The sequence below is a fragment of the Podarcis filfolensis genome, assembly GCF_964270895.1.
Source record: "Podarcis filfolensis genome assembly, chromosome: 7".
Taxonomy (NCBI): Eukaryota; Metazoa; Chordata; class Lepidosauria; order Squamata; family Lacertidae; genus Podarcis; species Podarcis filfolensis.
Window position 1 is genome coordinate 11096838 of NC_139603.1, and position 19355 is coordinate 11116192.

Genomic DNA, 19355 nt, shown 5'->3' on the forward strand with positions numbered 1-19355 from the left:
CCTGTTTCTCTTTTCTCCCAGTTTACTCATTCTCTGCACCCGTTTTTCAACCTTTAGTCTCTCTGTCCCTTATATTCTCTGAACACTAAGGACCTCTTCCCAATCCTTAGCTCCTCTATGAGGCTGTAATCCCAGACAAATGGACAGCTTTCCCTTACTTGCAAAGCTACTGTAGGCTATTTATTTCCCTGAGCAAGTTCTGTCTATGCCATTCCACCAGCTCAGCCAGTCCCTTTCAGAAGTTTTACCACCACACGGGCAATACAGTATAGATGGGGTAAGTAGAAAACACCACGAGGTGATCTTTTTAAAAATCTTAAACAGTTTCACGGATTCAGTATACATTGCTTTACTTTTTACATGTTATGATTATCATGAAAAGGCTTTTGCAGACAGCTTCCACTGAGGCTGTAATAATGTCTAGTATCAGTCCCTGATTTGTACATCCTCACCCCAAAGGCCATCAATAAAGGGTGTTACACCTACATCATATTTTGCCAAATTTTGTCAAATACCTTGCACTTTTTTCTTGTAACTTTATTTACCCACTTCCCTGCCTTTGATGTTTGACATTCTGTATGGACAGCTCCTGGTGCTGGGGCTTGAAATGCAGTGGGATACCAGGATCTGCAGGATCTGATTTCTTTCCGCAGGGCCTGTAAGACAGAGTTGTTCCACCTGGCCTTTGGCTTGGAATCAACTTGATCCCCTCCCCCCTTTCCTTTTTCCTTTCTCTTTTCTCTTTCTGTGATGGAACTCCTATTTGGGGACTTCCCTGGCTTTTTTCTGGCCCACGTAGGACCAGTCTGGATAGTTGGCCTTGGTGAAGACTTGACATTTTCATCCCCCAAAAAGTTTTTGATTTGAGTTCCTACTGAAATGAGGCTGCATTTTTAATGTTTTAATGTCGTATTAGAATCTTGTTTTTAAGTTGTATTTCAATCAATTATTTTTATACCTGGTGTCAGTTGCCCTGAGCCCGGTCTTGGCTGGGGAGCCACTTTTAGACAGACGTATCATCATCTCAGTTCTTTTCAGGTGGAAAATAGTTGGGCCTAATCTCCCACTTCCTTTTTACCCTACTATGACACGTCCCACTTCCTTCAAAACGATCTCACTTTTTTCTCCAGCTTTGAAACAACTTTCAAAAACATCCCATATCCTATTTTCTTTTGCTTTGAAAATATCCCTCTTTCTTCAGAAACGTTGTTCTTCTCTTTCTTTTTCCCACTTTGGCCACTGCATGTGTTTCTATGCAGATACTATTTTCCATTGCTGGTGATGCTGTTCGGATGATGAAGTAGCAAGTAAACAGAAGTAAAAGGGATAATTTCCAGTAATCTCCACGTGTTAAACATAATATGTAGATTGGCCCTTACAATCTAGGAGATGCTTTAATAATTGAAACAACTGATATTTATCACATAAATGGATTCCCTGTTTTGATAAAGTTTGGCCTGAATACACCTGCTGTTTTACACTAACAGCTAGCTAAGAAGTGCAGTTTGACTTGCTAGTGGTGATCATGCTTCTAAGATAATGTATGAAGTGAACACCTTGATTCTCTAGCCTTTTGTGGTCAATCTTATGTGCCATCAGTAATGAAATGTTTCTCAAATATTTTCCACATAAAATTGATAAGGTACCATTATCCTCTAATCTGTAGTGGCTTTAGTACACAAAAAAATTATTAGGCAAACTGGGCCACAGTAGATTAAGATACCATCCTTCATACCTAGTTGAACAGGTAAAGGTGTATGTATGTGTGCACGTGCAACAGAGATTTCACACCTTTTAGACTAGTCTTTAATCCTCTACCCCGGATGGTGAGTATACTATAGAGGGATGTGTTCATGGGTATATAATACATGTTATAGTATCCCTGTCTATTCGTTTCCTATACACTCATCAAGGATTATGTTGACAAAGGGAGAGAATACAACTACACAGTCCCCAGCCACCCCCAGTCCTTATAATCATTTATTATGAGACTTCCCACACCACCATTACTGCCAATGAAATTTTTGTTCGACTGTATTGATATCAGTACCACATGTCCTCAGATACTCACTCCATCTCCACCCGCAGCCTATACATTAAATAACTTCAGGTGTTGTGCTCTATTCATGCAGAAGTCCTATCAGAGACTCCTGACAGCACTTTCTAAGTGTTCCTATAATATGTATTCTTGTAGTAGCAGCCAGTGGAGCTGCACTGCTCTCCCGCCTTCCCAATCCCACATATCTATGCCTCATATCAAGAGGGGGAGAGGCAAGGCAGTGGTTTGATGGGGTCCGGGGCCAGGGGCAGATCTAATCCAATATTCCTGTGCTGCACTCGCGCCAAGCTCCTGTTACCTTGCTCCTCTCTCTCTTGAAAAGTGATAGCAACACACATCATTGGAAAAATAGGACTGCAGGCTTTGTTACAGTTATGAGTACAAATTTTAATATATGAACTATTGCAGGACTTCTCAAACTTTTTGACCCCAGAGCCCAGCTGAGACAGCTAAAAATTACTGAGGCCCACCGGTCACAAAAGGATGGTGCAGGGACAGTCAGTCCCAAGATGAGGCAGAGTTTGACATACTCAGCTTGTGTTTAAGGACATAATTTTCTACTGATATCTAATTCGTCTTTAGAAATTGCTAAATTATTTGCTACAGCATTTTCCTAGTGGCAAGGAGTACCATAGCTCAGACTTCCACAACTTAAATGCAGACATTTGCTGTGGAGGTATTGTGACTCAGCCTTCCCATTCCTGGCAGAATTTACTAGAAGCTCTAAGGAGAAAATATTTTCTTTTATATTTTTCCCTTCCCACACTCATATGTCCTCAACCATTTTTACCCAACTCCTATAATATATTCTCCCATTCTCCTTTCACACTCAGGTTGTACTCTATTCCATTCTCCCCACAACCAACCAGTTTCTTTCAGCCTTCCTCCCTGGTACTTTAAATTCACATCTTCCTTCTATAACAGCTTTCCTTTCTTATCCTCCTTTTCCATTCTCTGTTTGATAAAGATGATTATATTAACCTTTTATCTCATTTTTTCACCTCCTATGGCCCTTTCCTCTCAGAAGAAGGAGACCTTCTTTTCCCCTGAACAAATCTGTTTCTTGGCCACCTTTACTCTGGTCAAGGAGTCACTAGTGCTGGCACTGGTCCAGCCAAAAGACTGGCAAGACTAGGGAGCGGGGAAGGCGGGCAAGGAGGCCATGGGCAGACTGTGATAAAGAGGCCCACCTCAAAGTCACCCAAGGCCCTTTTGAGAGACACAGAACTATGACATATGTATATCATGAACATGGACGTTTTATTGTTTTGTTTCAAATTCTGTAAACTACTCTGTTTTGGAAAAGGCAGTATAAAAATCTTGAAAATATACAGGTACCTAAATATTATGGGTACAGTCCAGCCAGAGATTTCTGTGCCATTGATTTCATTGTGAGAATCAACTGTGCGCTTAACTGTCTTATCATTGAAATTAGTTGCACCCAAAATTGCTTACACTAGAATGGGATGTTACATATATGTGCATTCATGCATTTTGTGGGTACAGATGCAAGTTCATGCGTAGAGGTAAGCATATACTTACGTGTATATTCTATTGCTAATCTAAAATAACAATGTCAGAAGGCTAGTAAGATGACTGGGTAAATTTAATAATTCATAAATAATTTAAATTTAAAAACTCTAATATTGCATCAACATTTTTAATACAAGAGAAAATTAGTGCTGAAATATAGTTTTGCTTTTATACTCAGTACTTGTTTATAGTTTCCCCCCGATAATGGGGTCATTCATTTGAGCCTTTAATTTTTCCCATAGTAAATGGGAATAATTCACTTTTTGAATGGTGATGCTGTATGTTCTGTATTAAAACACACAGAGTTGCTGCTAGGCTTTTTTTAAAAAAAACATGAATGCTGAATTGTGAAGTTGCTTCAGCAGTTGGGTGCTAAACATAAGCCTATGAAGCAATACACTAGAGAGGAGCACAGAAATATCAGAATCTCATAGGTATACATTATTTTGCTCACTAACCAAGCAAACAAGAACCTATTGCAACCCATTATAAGCACACATTAAACAACAAGATTGTCGTAGAAATGAGAGTTCATTCCAGCTATTGTACAAAACTATTGATGAAACAGGGTAGGATTTTCAAAAGGAATTAAATCTTTTGGAGAGCTTCAAAAATAAAGACCCTGGAATAAACAGAGAAAAGCTCTGTTGCATGCAACACTGATCTCTTTTTTTTGTATGTTCCATCTGTACTGTTTAAGGTACTCCACATTGAATTATATAATCAAGACTATGTCTCATCTGCAATTCTATACTTGGGTAAATTGTCCTTGACTACTAAAACATGATATAAAATTAATAATAATAATAATAATAATAATAATAATAATAATAATAATTTATTATTTATACCCCGCCCATCTGGCTGGGCTTCCCTTTCTTATCCTCCTTTTCCCCAGCCACTGGGCGGCTTCCAAAAGAATATTAAAATACATTTAATTGCTGGTAAATTGATTATAGCACTCATACTAAAAAAAACCCCATACATTCTGAATAGAGGGTAAATAGAGACTGTTTTCTTAAGGATTTAGTTAAATTGACCAACATGCCCCTTTTGGGATTTATTTATTTTTAATTCACGTGGGCAAAGTCCAATAATATTGAAGAAGTATTCAGTAGCATAGTAGACCAAAGATTGAAGTGCCTCATAAAAATACACCCTAGAGGGCAAATTCACATAGTGATGTACATTACTTAGCCTACTGTTATACTTACCCTACTTCTCTGAGCAGTGAGAGAGGTTTCTTGGATATGGCAGTTATCTAGGCTTGTTTTCCTTTGTATAGTAGTCATTTGAGCCTTTTGGCCTATAATGATATTTGAATTTATTTGCAAAAATATAAGTTGAACACAGCTGGAGACAAACAGCTGAAACATTGCAGCACCAAAATCTGTTGCCCTATATCAGATCTCCAGAGAGTTAGCCAATACCCCCCAAATGTTTATTTAGCTGACAAAAACCCAAGGCAGCACTCCCTCCCTTTCTCTGTCACTCTACAATTAAAAAATAGCAAATTAAGTAGGTAGGGAAAATATGCCTTTCTATCCCACTTAGAAATTTTGGGGAAGCAACCACCTAGCAATCTCCCTAGCAAAATATGTACCTGAAAACATGTCACCAAAGACTGGGAATTTTCAGCATCTTCAAAGCCTTCTCTTATCTAGACCTCAGATTTTACAACCCCATCATCTAGTATGCCCAATACTAGTAGTGATTAAACTCCCCTTGGCTTCATTTCTCTCATTGGGTTCAGCAAAGCAAACTATTACTCCCAAAATGGAAATTAGCTGGTTCTTCCCTGAGCCCAATTCTGAAATTCAGATCCCATCATGTTTCTGTGATGCAATCAGTGAGAGCCTCACTTTATTAAACCCTAGGTATCCTGAGAGATCCTGCCCTGCCACACCTTAACTTCCCACTAGCCCAATTATGGTGAAGAAGCCATTCTGTGGAGCCTCCCTCCTTTCCTTGGACCTTGAACTCTGCAGAAAGTGTGTATCAGGTAATTTCCAGGGAACTCCATTGTCCATGTTACAGAAACACCCTTTAAATCTATGTTTACTGGGATACTGACTGCTGTTGCAGTTACATAGGCACCAGATAAGATGATAGGTCCACAGTGATACCTCCTTACTGTTGCTGAGAAGAGAAGTAATGCTAGAACAGAGTTCAGGGGGCTCACAGGGGATTGGGGGATTAATTGGGTATTAAAGTCCCTACCAAGCTCTGTTGGTCCAAATTTTGGAATTGGGCTTGTGAAAAAAACAAGCTATTCTCCAGTTTGGGGGATAATACCTCAATTTGCCAGGCCAAGTTCTGAACTGCATGAATACTTACAGTATATGCAAAGGTTTAGATGATTAAACAAACAACTTTGCTTAGAAAAAGAATGCATTTACACAAGGATATTCATCTCCCAATAAATGCAAATTTAAATGAATGAAATCTGAAATAGCTCTCAGAGATCAAATACCACAGAGAGAATTTTCCCATTACCCCAAGGACCTTTCAAATGGTGGCAGGACACACTGTACAGTGGTAATCATCAAGTGTTGATAATTCATTGATAAAACATCAATATGTGTTTCCCCCCTCTAGTCTAAAATTTTACATAATCAATATTTTATACCATCCCAGGAGTAGAGATATGTCATAAAGTACCCAAATGTGGACAGGAACTAGACTAGTTTTTCCCAATTGTGTTGTCTCCCAAGCAAGAAGTGATAATTATATTCTATAGTTGGATTATCTAGGCTCATAATAGTTTATTCTGAGGTTCTCTCCACTTCACCTAGAGCTTTTTATCTGCATTACCCTTGGGAAATTTTGCTGTCTTGTTTCACATGTCACACTTTTTTTGACTGGCATTAACTTGCTCCAGCAGAACACATTGTTTAAAAAATAGCTAGCTCTTGTTCTCACTGTCATAACTGACCTATTTTTGTAGAATATAATGGAAACAACTGTGTACAGTAACAATATTCAATATGTGACACACTGTTAATGTAGACTTTGCATTTAAATCGGCATTCTCTTTTAAAGACCAAACAGTTAAGAGATTTTTGCAACGTTCACTCCACATCATAATAAAGAATAATTAAGAACCATATGAAGATTAGAGCTGCACATTTTATGTTGTCACATCTGGGTGCAAATTAGTAATTATATCAATTGTTAAAACCACAATGTGGAAAGATTCATTTTTTCAAGTTATTTTGTTTTTTCTCATGGGAAACAATTCAAAACTACTCCGTGAAAATCAGACTTATTCAGTTTTCTTTGCAAATTCCCACCATTTCTAGGTTCTTTGAAGTTCAGATGCATTTTGTGGGGAAGAGCCAAAATGTATTCAATCATATTATGTGCTGCAGATGAACCTTCATTGTGGCATGCTAGATTTTTTGTTTATGTACCATACAATGCCTCCTATTTAATTATACCCATGACTGAAGTCTCTGAGGTCTCCATGTGAATGAAAAGCTGAAAGCCGTGTATGATGATAGGTATCTTTAGGGATGTAGGATTTATGTGAGTAAAGTTGTATTTAAATAAGTAGGAGTTCTGACTGCATTTGTACTGCAGAATTCGGCTTCTAAAATTTTGGCTTGCTTCAGGATTGCAATAAACACCTTGTGAAGCAATTAGGTTGCACATCATTTTTTTAAGTAGTTGGTGGAGGACACTGAAATTAGTGTTTAAAAGAGTAAAATAAAAGCGTGTTTAAAAGAAATGTATGAAAATAAATCCTGACAGAATCCTCAGAGATATAAAATGCATAGTTTAGTACTTAATAGCCTGGTCCTCTACATCTGCTATCAGTGCTATCAGAGTTTTTTGTCACTGGAAATGAAGCAGCATCTTATACTTAGTTCATAGTAGTATCATTGTACTTAAGAGAAAAATACAAGAATTTGTAAACATTTCCACTTTGGGTAATTGTGTCAGTCATGCTGTTATAGCAAGAGTAGTCAGTGTTGGGTCCCCATGATATTACTTAGATAAATAAAACAAGCACAGGGTATTAGGTCCACTATGTACATAGGTTCTAATATGTCTTTCTGTGCAAAATTCTAGCATTTTCCTTCTTAGTGTAGGAGTAGCCAAAGAATGGCAGCTTCCAGGCAAAAAATGTCATGTCAAAACAGTCTTTGCTTTGCTGCTTCCCCCGCTAAATGCTGGAATCAAGAAAACATGGGATGAATAATTGGCAGAATCACTGTCTGTGGGAATTGAAGGCTTGGCAGTACAGTAATGAGAAACTGCAGCAGCACATTCACTACCTAGGGATTGCTGAGGGAGAACTGTGATGGAGGACTGGGACAGCTATGAGCAGAGGGAAGGAGCTATGGGTAGTGGCTATGCAAAGGGAGATGCAGTGGCAGAAGCTGTGGGGGTGTGGAAATGGTAGAGGTAGATGCTGTAGCAACAGAGCCTGTGGTTTTCCCCTTAATAATACTTTAGCCTTAGGAGAACCTTTGCCTGTTATTGTTGAGTTAGTTATAACACTCAGAATTAACATATCCATATATGTGAGCTTTGGGATCACCTGCCAAAATTATTATTTAAGTCTTGGGCAATATATTTTGCACCATAAGGAACAGTCCTGTTTTATGTTTAAAACATCATTCCCAAAGTCCAATGGACTGCTTTTCCTTACAGTAGCTCCTGACAGCTCAGTAAACATATTTTTGTGTACATCTGACACAGATGTATCTCAGATGTATCATTGAAAAGATATTGATATGGGAGTTAAAAATCATGCGATTAAAAAACCATTAATGACTTATTTTTACTATTCTCACTGCCCACGTACACAATGGACAAATACCCAAGAGGAAGAAAATTGTGTTTTCTTTTTTTAAAGAAAACCAATATGAACAGATTCATCCATCCCTTTGTACAAGAGTCCAAAGGAACTCTTCCACCAGAACCTCATTTATTTAGACACTGCCAGTGTACCCTTCTTGTTACTCTTATGAGAGTGAACAGTTATCCCTGGGTGGAGTTGCTTATCATTTCAGCCTCTTACAGGGATACCTCTTGTAGGCTTAAACTGGATTCCTTTCAGCTCTCTAGGTGACTATTCCAGAATTGGCCGTCTAAGAAGCAAAGTAACCTCCTTTGCGTGGGAAAAATAGGTGGTGCTATGGGTCCCACAAGCCCAAAGAGACTTGCAGGGCCTTTTTCTTTTCCTCTGGTCATAAGTTTTACTGCCCTGGGTTTCTCTCAATGAGTTGTAATAATTAGTTGAGTTGTTTAGTAGATGTCTGGTAGGCGCTGCTGTTCTCACACAGACATTCTCCATCTGCAGCTCTCTACACTCAGAGCTTTCCAAACTGTGTGTCACGACACGATAGTGTGTAGGTCGCAGTGTGTAAGTGTGTCGCGTGAATGCTCCCCACAGTTTTCCTGAGGCTGGAAAGGGGTTAGTTTAACCTCTGGTTGGCTAGTAAAATTGGATTACTGTGTCATTAAATGATGCATGTTTGAAAAGTGTGCCACCAACATGAAAAGTTTGGAAAGCTTTGCTCTATGGTCTACTGTTTTAAGCTTGCATAGAGTCAAATGACCTGTTCAAAAATATGATACAGTGTTGCCCTCAGGAAGGGTGATTATGTTACTTAGAAATAGTGTTTTAGGTGCAAATGTTGCCCACCTCCCTCGGTAAAGCTACCGTAATAGGGAAGGCTAGGCTAGAACCATCTCCCTAAGAACCTAGCTTTCAGCTGATATTTTAATGAGGGGGAGCATTCAAATACAGATTCCCACCACTACCTGCAAAATGAAGTAGTAAATCCGAGTAGGGCTATACTACACATTTTTAAACTTACCATCCAGCTTTTCATCTAAATTGTGTTTCCCAAACTTGGATCTCCTGATGATTTTTTATTATAACTCCCGTCATCCCTAGATAGCAAGACCAGTGGTTAGGGATAATGGGAATTGTAGTCCAAAAACAGCTGGAGACCCAAGTTTGGGAAACACTGATGTAAAATATGCAAAGTTCATGTAACTTTCAGAATAGCCACATTCCTTAAATTGAATGGAGAACTCACAGAGATAGAGAACCTTTTGCACATTTATGCGTGTTGTTCCATTACTGAGCCACAATTCTGGCCTTGCCTATTCAGTGATTGGCACTATTTTAAATAAACATTTCAGTAAATTTTGCTTAAACCATATCTTAAAGTAGGAGCTCTGTCCATTAGTAATATCATTCACAGGAGAATAATCAGAACAATGTAAGATAATATAGTAATTTGGAAACTCGTATCTCTTTAAGAAATACATACATCAGATTACCAAGATCTGAAACGAAGCATGCAGTTTTATAGCAAAATTGTGATGTTGCATGTGTATTTTATGATTTGAAAAAGTGGTGTTAAGAGATGCAAAAACATTTCAATATTTACATTTTTTTTGTAACCCTTAACAGTTTTATATTGTATTTTGGAGTGTTTTACTTTGACTGCTATTGAGATGACAATACTACCATTATGCAAAAAAGGATTGGATAAGTATGGTGTTTTCAAAAAGAATGTTTATATAAATATAACAAAATATAGAGATTTGTGAAGAAATTATAATTTGTTTCTGTACCACGGGCAAATAAACAGACCACAGGCAATAATTCAGGGCCAGTGATGAACTTAAATTGAAAAATAAGAAGACAAAAATTCTTAGTTTAAACTGTACAAAATTAATTGCAGCAATTCTTATACACAACACTGGGTTTAATAAATACTTCTGTACACTAACTTCTCCAGTGTTATCAGCTTTGGCAATGCCCACCAACTGCTGTAGGCTGGGGGAGCGCTTGGATCTATTCCCCATCAAAAAAGTGGCAACCATCTGCTGGGTGAGATGCATACTTGTATATATCTTTTAAGCTTTGTTTACTAAATATAAATCAAATAAACATTCAAAATCATATCTCCATTGATTTTAGGGCAATGGATTGTAACCCCTGTGTAAGTGAGGAGATGCCTGTATATGTGTTCTTAGAAGTAAGCCCCACCCTAAGTAAATTAAAAAATGTCACACATTAATACCTGATTTTGAATACTGGAGTTCAATTTTATTTATAAATTAACATAAATCAATGTCTTTTGATGAACTGTAATCTTGCTGGCATGATAAGTTTTGCTGATTAGCTACAAAGTGGATGAAATAAAGTCGTAATTTAGGCAGCCCATACTAGAAAAAATATTATTCCTTTTCGTGTTCATATTAGAAACACTGATGACTTTCATAAAAGCATTAAAGTGTTTTCTGGAAAATAGATGAAACAAAGTGAGTGTATTCAAATTAACTCTGAAAACTGATTTTAAAAGGGTTCAAGAGGACTTTCATGCACACTTTGCCTTCTCCATCAAAGTAGTTCTTGAAGAGATGGGTTAGTTTAGAGTCTCAGTAAGGGACCATCTTATTGGTCCCATAACTTTGATTCTCCCACAGAGCTTCAATGCAGGTCCTCAGCATCATTAGGAACTGATTAATATTCCGTGCTTCCCGTAGTCTGTTCCCTTCCACTTTGGTTCTGTTTGTTTTCCTACTCCATGCTAAGTCAACCAAAATATATGCTAAGTCAACCAAATATAACTGGCTCAAGGTTATCAGCTCTCTGTCCTGTAGAACATTATTCCCACTGGCATCAAGTGGTGCCTGCGGGCCAGTTTGATCAGGAAGACACTATGGGTTCATGATTGAGTTGAGTGTTTGCAATGTGCCGCCTCTTTTGGCCTCTCCAGAAGACTTCAAAAGCTTCCTCCGTGGATTTGACTCCCACCTCCGTGCATCCTGCAACGTACATGTTGTGGTTCTGATCCTTGTGGAAAATTTTGGACTGGGGAAGTTTTGGTTTGATGGCGTCAAAGGGGCCTTCATCCAAAAGGTCATAGATGTAGTTGTTATAGATCTCAATGTTGGAGACAAACACACTGTAAACATTATCTTCATCAACTTCTACTTTGCAGTTGTCTTGGACATTGATCATATCAGTTATTTCAGGGTCAGTTTGCCACCAGTTGCTAGATGGAGTTTTTGGAGTCTGAAAAGCTTCTAGTTTCTGACATTCAAGTAAAGCATCAACATCACACTGCACCTCAAGCCCATTCTTATCATCCAGCTTGAACACATGTTGTTGGCCTGCTGAGATCCTATGCTGTTGAAGATCATGTCTAAGCAGCAAGGAAGCAGGCCACTGCCACCAGGAGAACCAGTCATGGTGTGAGTTTTCCCACTCCCAGTGACACCGTATGTAAAAAGGAGACCATTTCCCCCATGAATCAGATCATCCACTAGAGGTTTAGCAACGTCAAACACATGTCTCTGAGATCCGCCAACATTAAAAACCTCTTTGAATGAATATTGAACCTCCTTATACATACTCCCCATTGCAGAAAATTCGGTATCCATCTGGTGGGTGAACCTTGACTGTTTGTGGTATTCATCACTTTTATGCAGCATTCTTGGTCTGGCACACTGACTGGGCACAGTCTGCAGTATACCCCAACAGTGTCCTTCAGACTTTTCCTGGATCCATTTTTCTGCCCAGGCTTCCTTGAGGTTTCGGTTTTTGCAGCCGCCTTCATCCCGCCGAGGCCGCCCCACTCATCCTTCCTTTTCTCTCTCTCGCTGTCCTCTTGGTGAAGGTTCGGTTTGAACGTTCCCTCCCTACTCTGGCTTTCCTGAGATCGTATAAATCTTTCAGATCATGTGTGTGATTCAAGACGAGTTGTTTTTAAAGTAGTTGATGCACAACAATATAGCAGCCTGAGTCAAGATGCTTATACTGTCAAAGTGAAAGAAGTGCAGGAAAGGATATTCCTACCTTGAGTTATGAGCTGGCTTTAGCATGAAGATCCTGGCCTGTATCGAGCCCAGGTTCCTCATTACATCTTAACTGGGGAGTCACAAACCAGGAAAATGAAATAAGATCATATTCAGACTTATGAAACTTCAAACAATAATCCAAACCAGGCTGCTGTGTTTTGGTTTTTTAAATTTTACCCTCATGTGTGCTGGTAACACCTCCCCTCCCTCAATCAGTGGGTCTGCACAGGTGTAACTAAAGCTTGATTTTGGACTGTGTTCTGTCTGCGAAAATCTCATACTTAATCCTCTGTAATCTAAATCTTTGCTAAAAATAGATTTTGGAGGAATAGAGTAGTGGTTGCTTCTACATGCAGATGACAGGAAATGGCATTATCTGCTAAGATGGCTGATATGATGATTAGGTTTAGCATTAGCATACGTTTAAAGGATTCCTTCCAAAATTTGTATGAGAATATACAGTTTGGCAGAAACTCTTGGGCTACAAAAATAAATCGCGTTTCTTAGGGAAAGTGACATCACATACAACAAAATTTATGTGCAAGGACATGTTCACTTTTGCTTCTAACAGGTATGTTACAAAAGGCCTATTTTAACAGAAAGCGTCTGCTGAAGGTGAAGCGGAATGTTTTTTGGCCAGGTGCAACTAGGTGGCTTATACTCCTTTAACCAATCTCAGCAGATTCAAGGCCAGCAGGAAATGCTGTCATGGAAACTTCACTTGCAGCTGTAGGCTATTTGCCTTTTTTTTTTTTGCATTATTTATCATTTTATTTGTTTGCTGCCCTTCCATAGTTAAAACCACGCACAAGGCGGTTTACAACATGAACAAAATTACATAATTACAAACATAACAAAAGTCGTCATAGAAATAAATAAAACATCAAAATGATTTCCACATTCATGATAAGATCTAAAATAAAGATACAAAGAATAATTTAAATAACAGCAACAATGCCCTCCTCCCAACCAAACCCTCTAAACAGTACCCCGCTTTAATGGATTTTAGAAGCAAATACAAAGCGTTAAAAAAGCTAAATTGTGTGCTATAATATTTAGTGACCTGGCTGCTCTTTAGTGATGTGGATTTTATAGAAAAAAATTAACTGGAACATTTTCTCAGGGGAAAGCTGCATATTAGACTGATTTGCCTATGGAAATTTGTATCAGATTTTTGTTGTTGTTTGCAGTGGAAAATTTTGTGATGTCCTAGGGAATGATCTAATTTACCATATTTATTTAGTATATTAAACTTAGGAAGTACCCCATGTTGATTTATTGTTCCAATACAGCTCAAGTATTTAAACTGAAATATTGAGGGGTAGGGAATGAAGCACACTTAATATAGTTTACATGTTTATGTAGAAAAACATTACAATATTGGCAAAAATGTAAGGACAGTGACCTGGATTCCGTTAACCTATTGTGCTAGCAGAAACCAGCACAAAGGCTTCTGCTAGTGCAATGGGGCTTTCCTCCCATGTGCCCCTGCACTTCCTTCAAATCTGCTCTGCTTCTTTGAAATATCTTTTTAAAAATGTAAATTTGGAAGTGAGGATTCTGTATCCAGAAGCAGGCTTCCAAACATGGATTCTATCTCTGCACTGAGAATCATGCACACATAACATATGTAGGGAGAGCATTGGGTGTGCACTGCATGACAGTTACACATTCACAGGCAAACAGTCCACAGTGGCTATACTTTGCATGACAGCCATAGGCAATATACTTGGAAATACTAGTAGCTGGAAAGCACAAGAGGGGAGAGTGCTCTTATGCTCAGGTCCTGCTTTCAGGCTTCCCATGTGCATCTGGTTGACCACTGTGAGACTAGAATGCGGGACTATATTGCCCACTGACCTAATCCAGCAGGGCTATTCTTATGCTCATTTTAATTTCTCAGCAAAAAGAAACCATAGTGCTTAGTTAAGCTACCATAAATTACTGTCATAAATAGTACCTAATGTGCACGGTGGATTAAATGTCCCCTATCAATTAAATGTACATAGTTGCGTTCCTGAGAGTTACAGCAATCAGCAAATATATTCTTAGTGCTAAGTGCAAGTAGAAGTAGTTGGGTAGAACCGTTTCAGGGATGAAACTAAAATGTTACAGAACTTCCATTATACTACAGCTCTTCCCTTCTGGGACCTATTTCTGTCTCCTGCCTTTGCTTACATGAGATAAGTGGAACAGAGCAGTGGATTATCCAATACCTTCTTCTAAATGCATCTAAGGGAAGGAAGATAATTATTTAGGAGGTAACAGCATCACAGCAAGATATTACTGCTCCACATTTCAGGCATAATCTATGGGGAATGGTATTTTGTGCAGCTCCCATTTATTTTAGAAGTGTTTGCGCAAGAGAATTTCCCCATAATTGTGCCCTTCATCTCATTTAGCAATTTGCTTAGGGCTGTGAGTTCACAGTGGGCTAAACCACTGAGCCTCTTGGGCTTGCTGATCAGAAGGTCGGCGGTTCAAATCCCTGCAACAGGGTGAGCTCCCGTTGCTCGGTCCCTGCTCCTGCCAACCTAGCAGTTTAAAAGCACAGCAGTACAAGTAGATAAATAGGTACTGCTCTGGTAGGAAGGTAAACGGCATTTCTGTGCACTGCTCTGGTTTGTCAGAAGCGGCTTAGTCATGTTGGCCACATGACCCAGAAGCTCTACGCCGGCTCCCTTGGCCAGTAAAGCGAGATGAGCGCCGCAACCCCAGAGTCATCATCTGTGACTGGACCTAATGGTCAGGGGTCCCTTTACCTTTATGAGTTCACAAGTAGCCTCTGTATTTTAGCCTCAACTCTCTGAGGCTACACCTATTTTTACAGGGCTCTTCTGAGGATTTTATCAAAATATAGGACATGTAGTGCTAGTACTATATAATCATTATCATAATAATCACTAGCTCTCAAGAAATTAGCAAAAATTGTCTAGTCATGAGGAAATGCTGCTAACTACCCCCAGAATCAAACACATGGTTCAACCAGCTTTGGTGGAATTGCAGTCTCTCATCCCCACATTTCTATTGCAGCCCTGACTTTGTGAATATCTAAATGTAGAAGCTCTTTAGTTATGTGGCTTTCTCTCTTTCTTAGGAAGCCTAAACACAGAATTATTCAGAAAAAGTGTAAAAAGGCGGTGGCGGGGGGGACACGGGACCAGTTACACTTTCATGAGCTAGACACTTATAGATCTGCCTCCTTGCACTGCTTTATCCTATCCTTGATTGGGTGCTTTGTTTTCTGCACATTTTGTTGCATTGTTTTATTGAATAGTTTCCACAGTTATTTTATTAATTTAATCTTACGCACTTATATATTTGTTAGCTGCTTCCATGGAGTAGGAAATCTACATTTTAAATGTTAGAAGTAAATTAGAAATAATAATAATCAATGCATTCTGATTTGTTCACTTGGTTCCACTGCTAAGTGTTTAGTTTACATTAATGCCCTCATGTAAAATAATAAAATGTGAAATAAGATTTGGAGTTCAAAGTGCTTGAGCTTGCTTCCCTTTAACCACCACCTTATTTTTTATTTATAGACTGGCCTTATTGTTGCCTGTTACCAAGGGTTTGTGGATATTGTAATAGCCTTAGCACAATGCCCTCACATTGATGTAAACTGGCAGGACAATGAAGGAAACACAGCTCTAATTACAGCGGCCCAGGCAGGTAAGGAGGTTTGGTCCTCATTTCATTTTTTTTGTCCAACAGTTCATGATTGTAAATGCTTATTTATTGTGATTGCATTGAGCAAACAAATGCCAGGTTTCCCCCCCAACGTGAGTCTTTAGGCTAGCCCAGCAAGTATTGCTGCTCTGTCCTCTTCCGTACATTTCAGAAAAGCTTGTCCCTTTTAATGCAGCCCAGCACTATAATTAGTGACACTATTATTAATTTAATGCACACCAGGCTCTGCTTACTAGATTAAATCCTCTGGAAGTGATTAATACTTTTCATGGGGAGAAGATGATGTACTCTCTATTACTTCTATTACTGTATACCATTAAAGCTACCATATTAGTGAAAAAAGTGCCCACTTTTATTTCTGACCAAGTAGTAATAATATTATAAATGGGAACTACAACAAAGTGTTGCAGTGTATCCATCCTCTTAATACTCTTGTTAAGGAAGTTATTCCATTAAAGAAGGGTATTCAACTTTGTTTTCTATTTCTCTTTTCTTGGTTTTCTATTTTTCTTTTCTAACCCCAAGCAGTTCTCTGAACCCTGTTCATACTTTTTCCATTGCTGTGCTGACAAAAAAAAATAAAATTTAAAATTGGCATTCAGACAAATATACATAAGACTCTAAGGCAAGTGTGCTGCTGCAGCCTTAGAAAAAGAAGAAGTAATGAGAGCATAGCAACACTTGGGCTGCAGATAAGTCTATCAGTGAAAACGTTTGATGAGCACAAAAGGGTGCCTAGCACAGCTTCCCTGCTCTGAACCCTCTCTCTATCCAGCCCCCCAAGATCATGTTATGTCCTGCATGCAAAAGCTTTCCTATTCAATTCAGCGAACGAGTGCAACAAATATTAGGTTGAGCAAAGATGCTTTAAAATATTATTTTGCAATAAAAACCAGGAATGTAATCATGTCCAATTCATCATACTGTGCAATACAGAATTGGCAAAAGAATGAAGCATGAAGCTTTGAAATGATAAATTCTGGGAAAATTCATTTTAGGTATATTATTTAAGAGTTGCTTAGAATTATAAACTAAATACAGTTTGTGCTAAAATTATTAAATTAATGACAACAGATTCTAATTATTGACAACCTATAGACAGTGTAATGAAAAATGAGTCATGTTGAATTTAATAAATATTTGGTGAAATGCAAGAATGGCAGTTACTTCCCTCTTGGGAATCACTGAATGCTGTTGTAAAAAAATATTAGAGCTGATACAGAATAATGATTCATAATTATTTTCTGGAATCCCATTACCAGAACATGTGTGTTTTAACTAAGCTGTATTCATTTAAAAAAATGAAATGAAAAACTCTTACCTTATCTGATAATTGTTTTCATTTTAAATGCACTGTGTGGCTATAATTTTTTACTACAAAAGTATTTGTGTGTTTTCACAGCTGCCTTTATAGAAAACCAATGCCTGATACGGCTTTTTAACAAGAGTTAGGTGGCCTCAGATATTGTATAACCTGCTTTGGGTTGTGTCCACCCAGGATATATATCTGTCCTGTTAACGGATTAGATTTAAGGCTGCTCTTTTCTGACCTTTATATTTAATTATAATGAGCTCAGTATTAATCCAGAGTGTTGACATTGGCTTGATACTGTCTGCCAGTATCTGATACTGCTCCCTAAAGAAAATGAGGTTAAGTAGACCACAGGATATGTAAGAAGTTTCCTATAATTGTATGGAGTTATTTTCCTCTTTTCTAAAGCTGAATGACATTGGCCTTGATCACATATCACTGAGTAAGCTGGGGCTAGGTCTGCATGCATGATCCAGTCCACCAAGCCTTCCAGAGTCACCTGCCAGCCCCAATCCCAATTTACTAGGATTGTTCCTGGGGAGGGGGGACACCCACCAAAGCACGGAGAGTCAAGCAAAGACTGTGGTAGTGTGGTAATCCTTCCTAAGTGGCTAGCCAGCCCCCAATTCAATTAACCACCAGTAAATTTGGGGCAAAACTAAACAAACAAACAAACAAATCAAAGCCCCTCAACCAGACAGAGTTCCATCCCACCCTGTGGTAACAGCCCTACTAACTCCTGTTATCCAGAAATGGCTACATATTACACACAGTCCTCCACAGCCGTTGTCCCTGAATGTGCTCCAAGCATGACTGGTGAGAGGGAGAATGTTCATGGACTTGCTAAGACATGTCGGTGCCACCTTGGAGGAAGGGGTGTGTGTGTGTGTGTGTGTGTGTGTGTGTGTGTGTTTAAGGACTTCCTGCCTTTTCAGGGTTGCTGCTGGGGAAGGTTGGTGCTGCTTCCTGCCAGGCGTGGCTGTCTCTGGTTTGCAGAAGAACAAAAGCGAAAAGGATGCTTCCTGTCTGCTTAATCTTTGGGGTGAAGTGATTGTTGTGGCTAATCAGTGGTGAGAGGATCTGGAAAGGGACCCCCGAGAGAAAAGGCAGTGAGAGTGTGTGTAAAAGACAGGAAATGGAGAGACAGGCAAAGATACCCAGCTCTACCTCTCTTTCAAATCGGAACCAGTGAAGGCGGTGAAGGTCCTGTGTGAGTGTCTGGATGCAGTTGGAGGACGGATGGTGGCTAACAGTTTGAGGTTGAATCCTGACAAGACAGAAGTACTGTTTTTGGGGGACAGGAGATGGGTGGGTGTGGAGGACTCCCTGGTCCTGAATGGGGTAACTGTGCCCATGAAGGACCAGGTGTGCCGCCTGGGAGTCATTCTGGACTCACAGTTGTCCATGGAGGCGCAGGTCAATTCTGTGTCCAGGGCAGCTGTTTATCAGCTCCATCTGGTACGCAGGCTGAGACCCTACCTGCCCGCAGACTGTCTCGCCAGAGTGGTGCATGCTCTAGTTATCTCTCGCTTGGACTACTGCAATGCGCTCTATGTGGGGCTACCTTTGAAGGTGACCCGGAAACTACAACTAATCCAGAATGCGGCAGCTAGACTGGTGATTGCGAGCAGCCGCCGAGACCATATAACACCAGTCTTGAAAGACCTACACTGGCTCCCAGTACGTTTCCGAGCACAATTCAAAGTGTTGGTGCTGACCTTTAAAGCCCTAAACAGCCTCGGTCCAGTATACCTGAAGGAGCGTCTCCATCTCCATCATTCTGCCTGGACACTGAGGTCCAGCGCCGAGGGCCTTCTGGCGGTTCCCTCGCTGTGAGAAGCCAAGTTACAGGAAACCAGGCAGAGGGCCTTCTCGGTAGTGGCACCCGCCCTGTGGAATACCCTCCCACCAGATGTCAGAGAG

The 19355-nt window shown here is 39.5% G+C and overlaps 1 protein-coding gene across 4 annotated transcripts in view; it reads left to right on the plus strand.

Moving 5' to 3' along the window:
* The window catches only part of ANKRD33B (ankyrin repeat domain 33B), a gene marked incomplete at its 5' end in the record, with an annotated part of 34841 nt that overhangs the window by 3474 nt on the left and 12012 nt on the right, over positions 1-19355 (plus strand). For all 4 annotated transcript variants that reach the window (XM_083624702.1, XM_083624701.1, XM_083624703.1 and 1 more), the window contains one exon: positions 15973-16102. In XM_083624702.1, coding sequence (XP_083480828.1) covers positions 15973-16102 — 130 coding nt within the window. The remainder of the gene's footprint in view (positions 1-15972; positions 16103-19355) is intronic.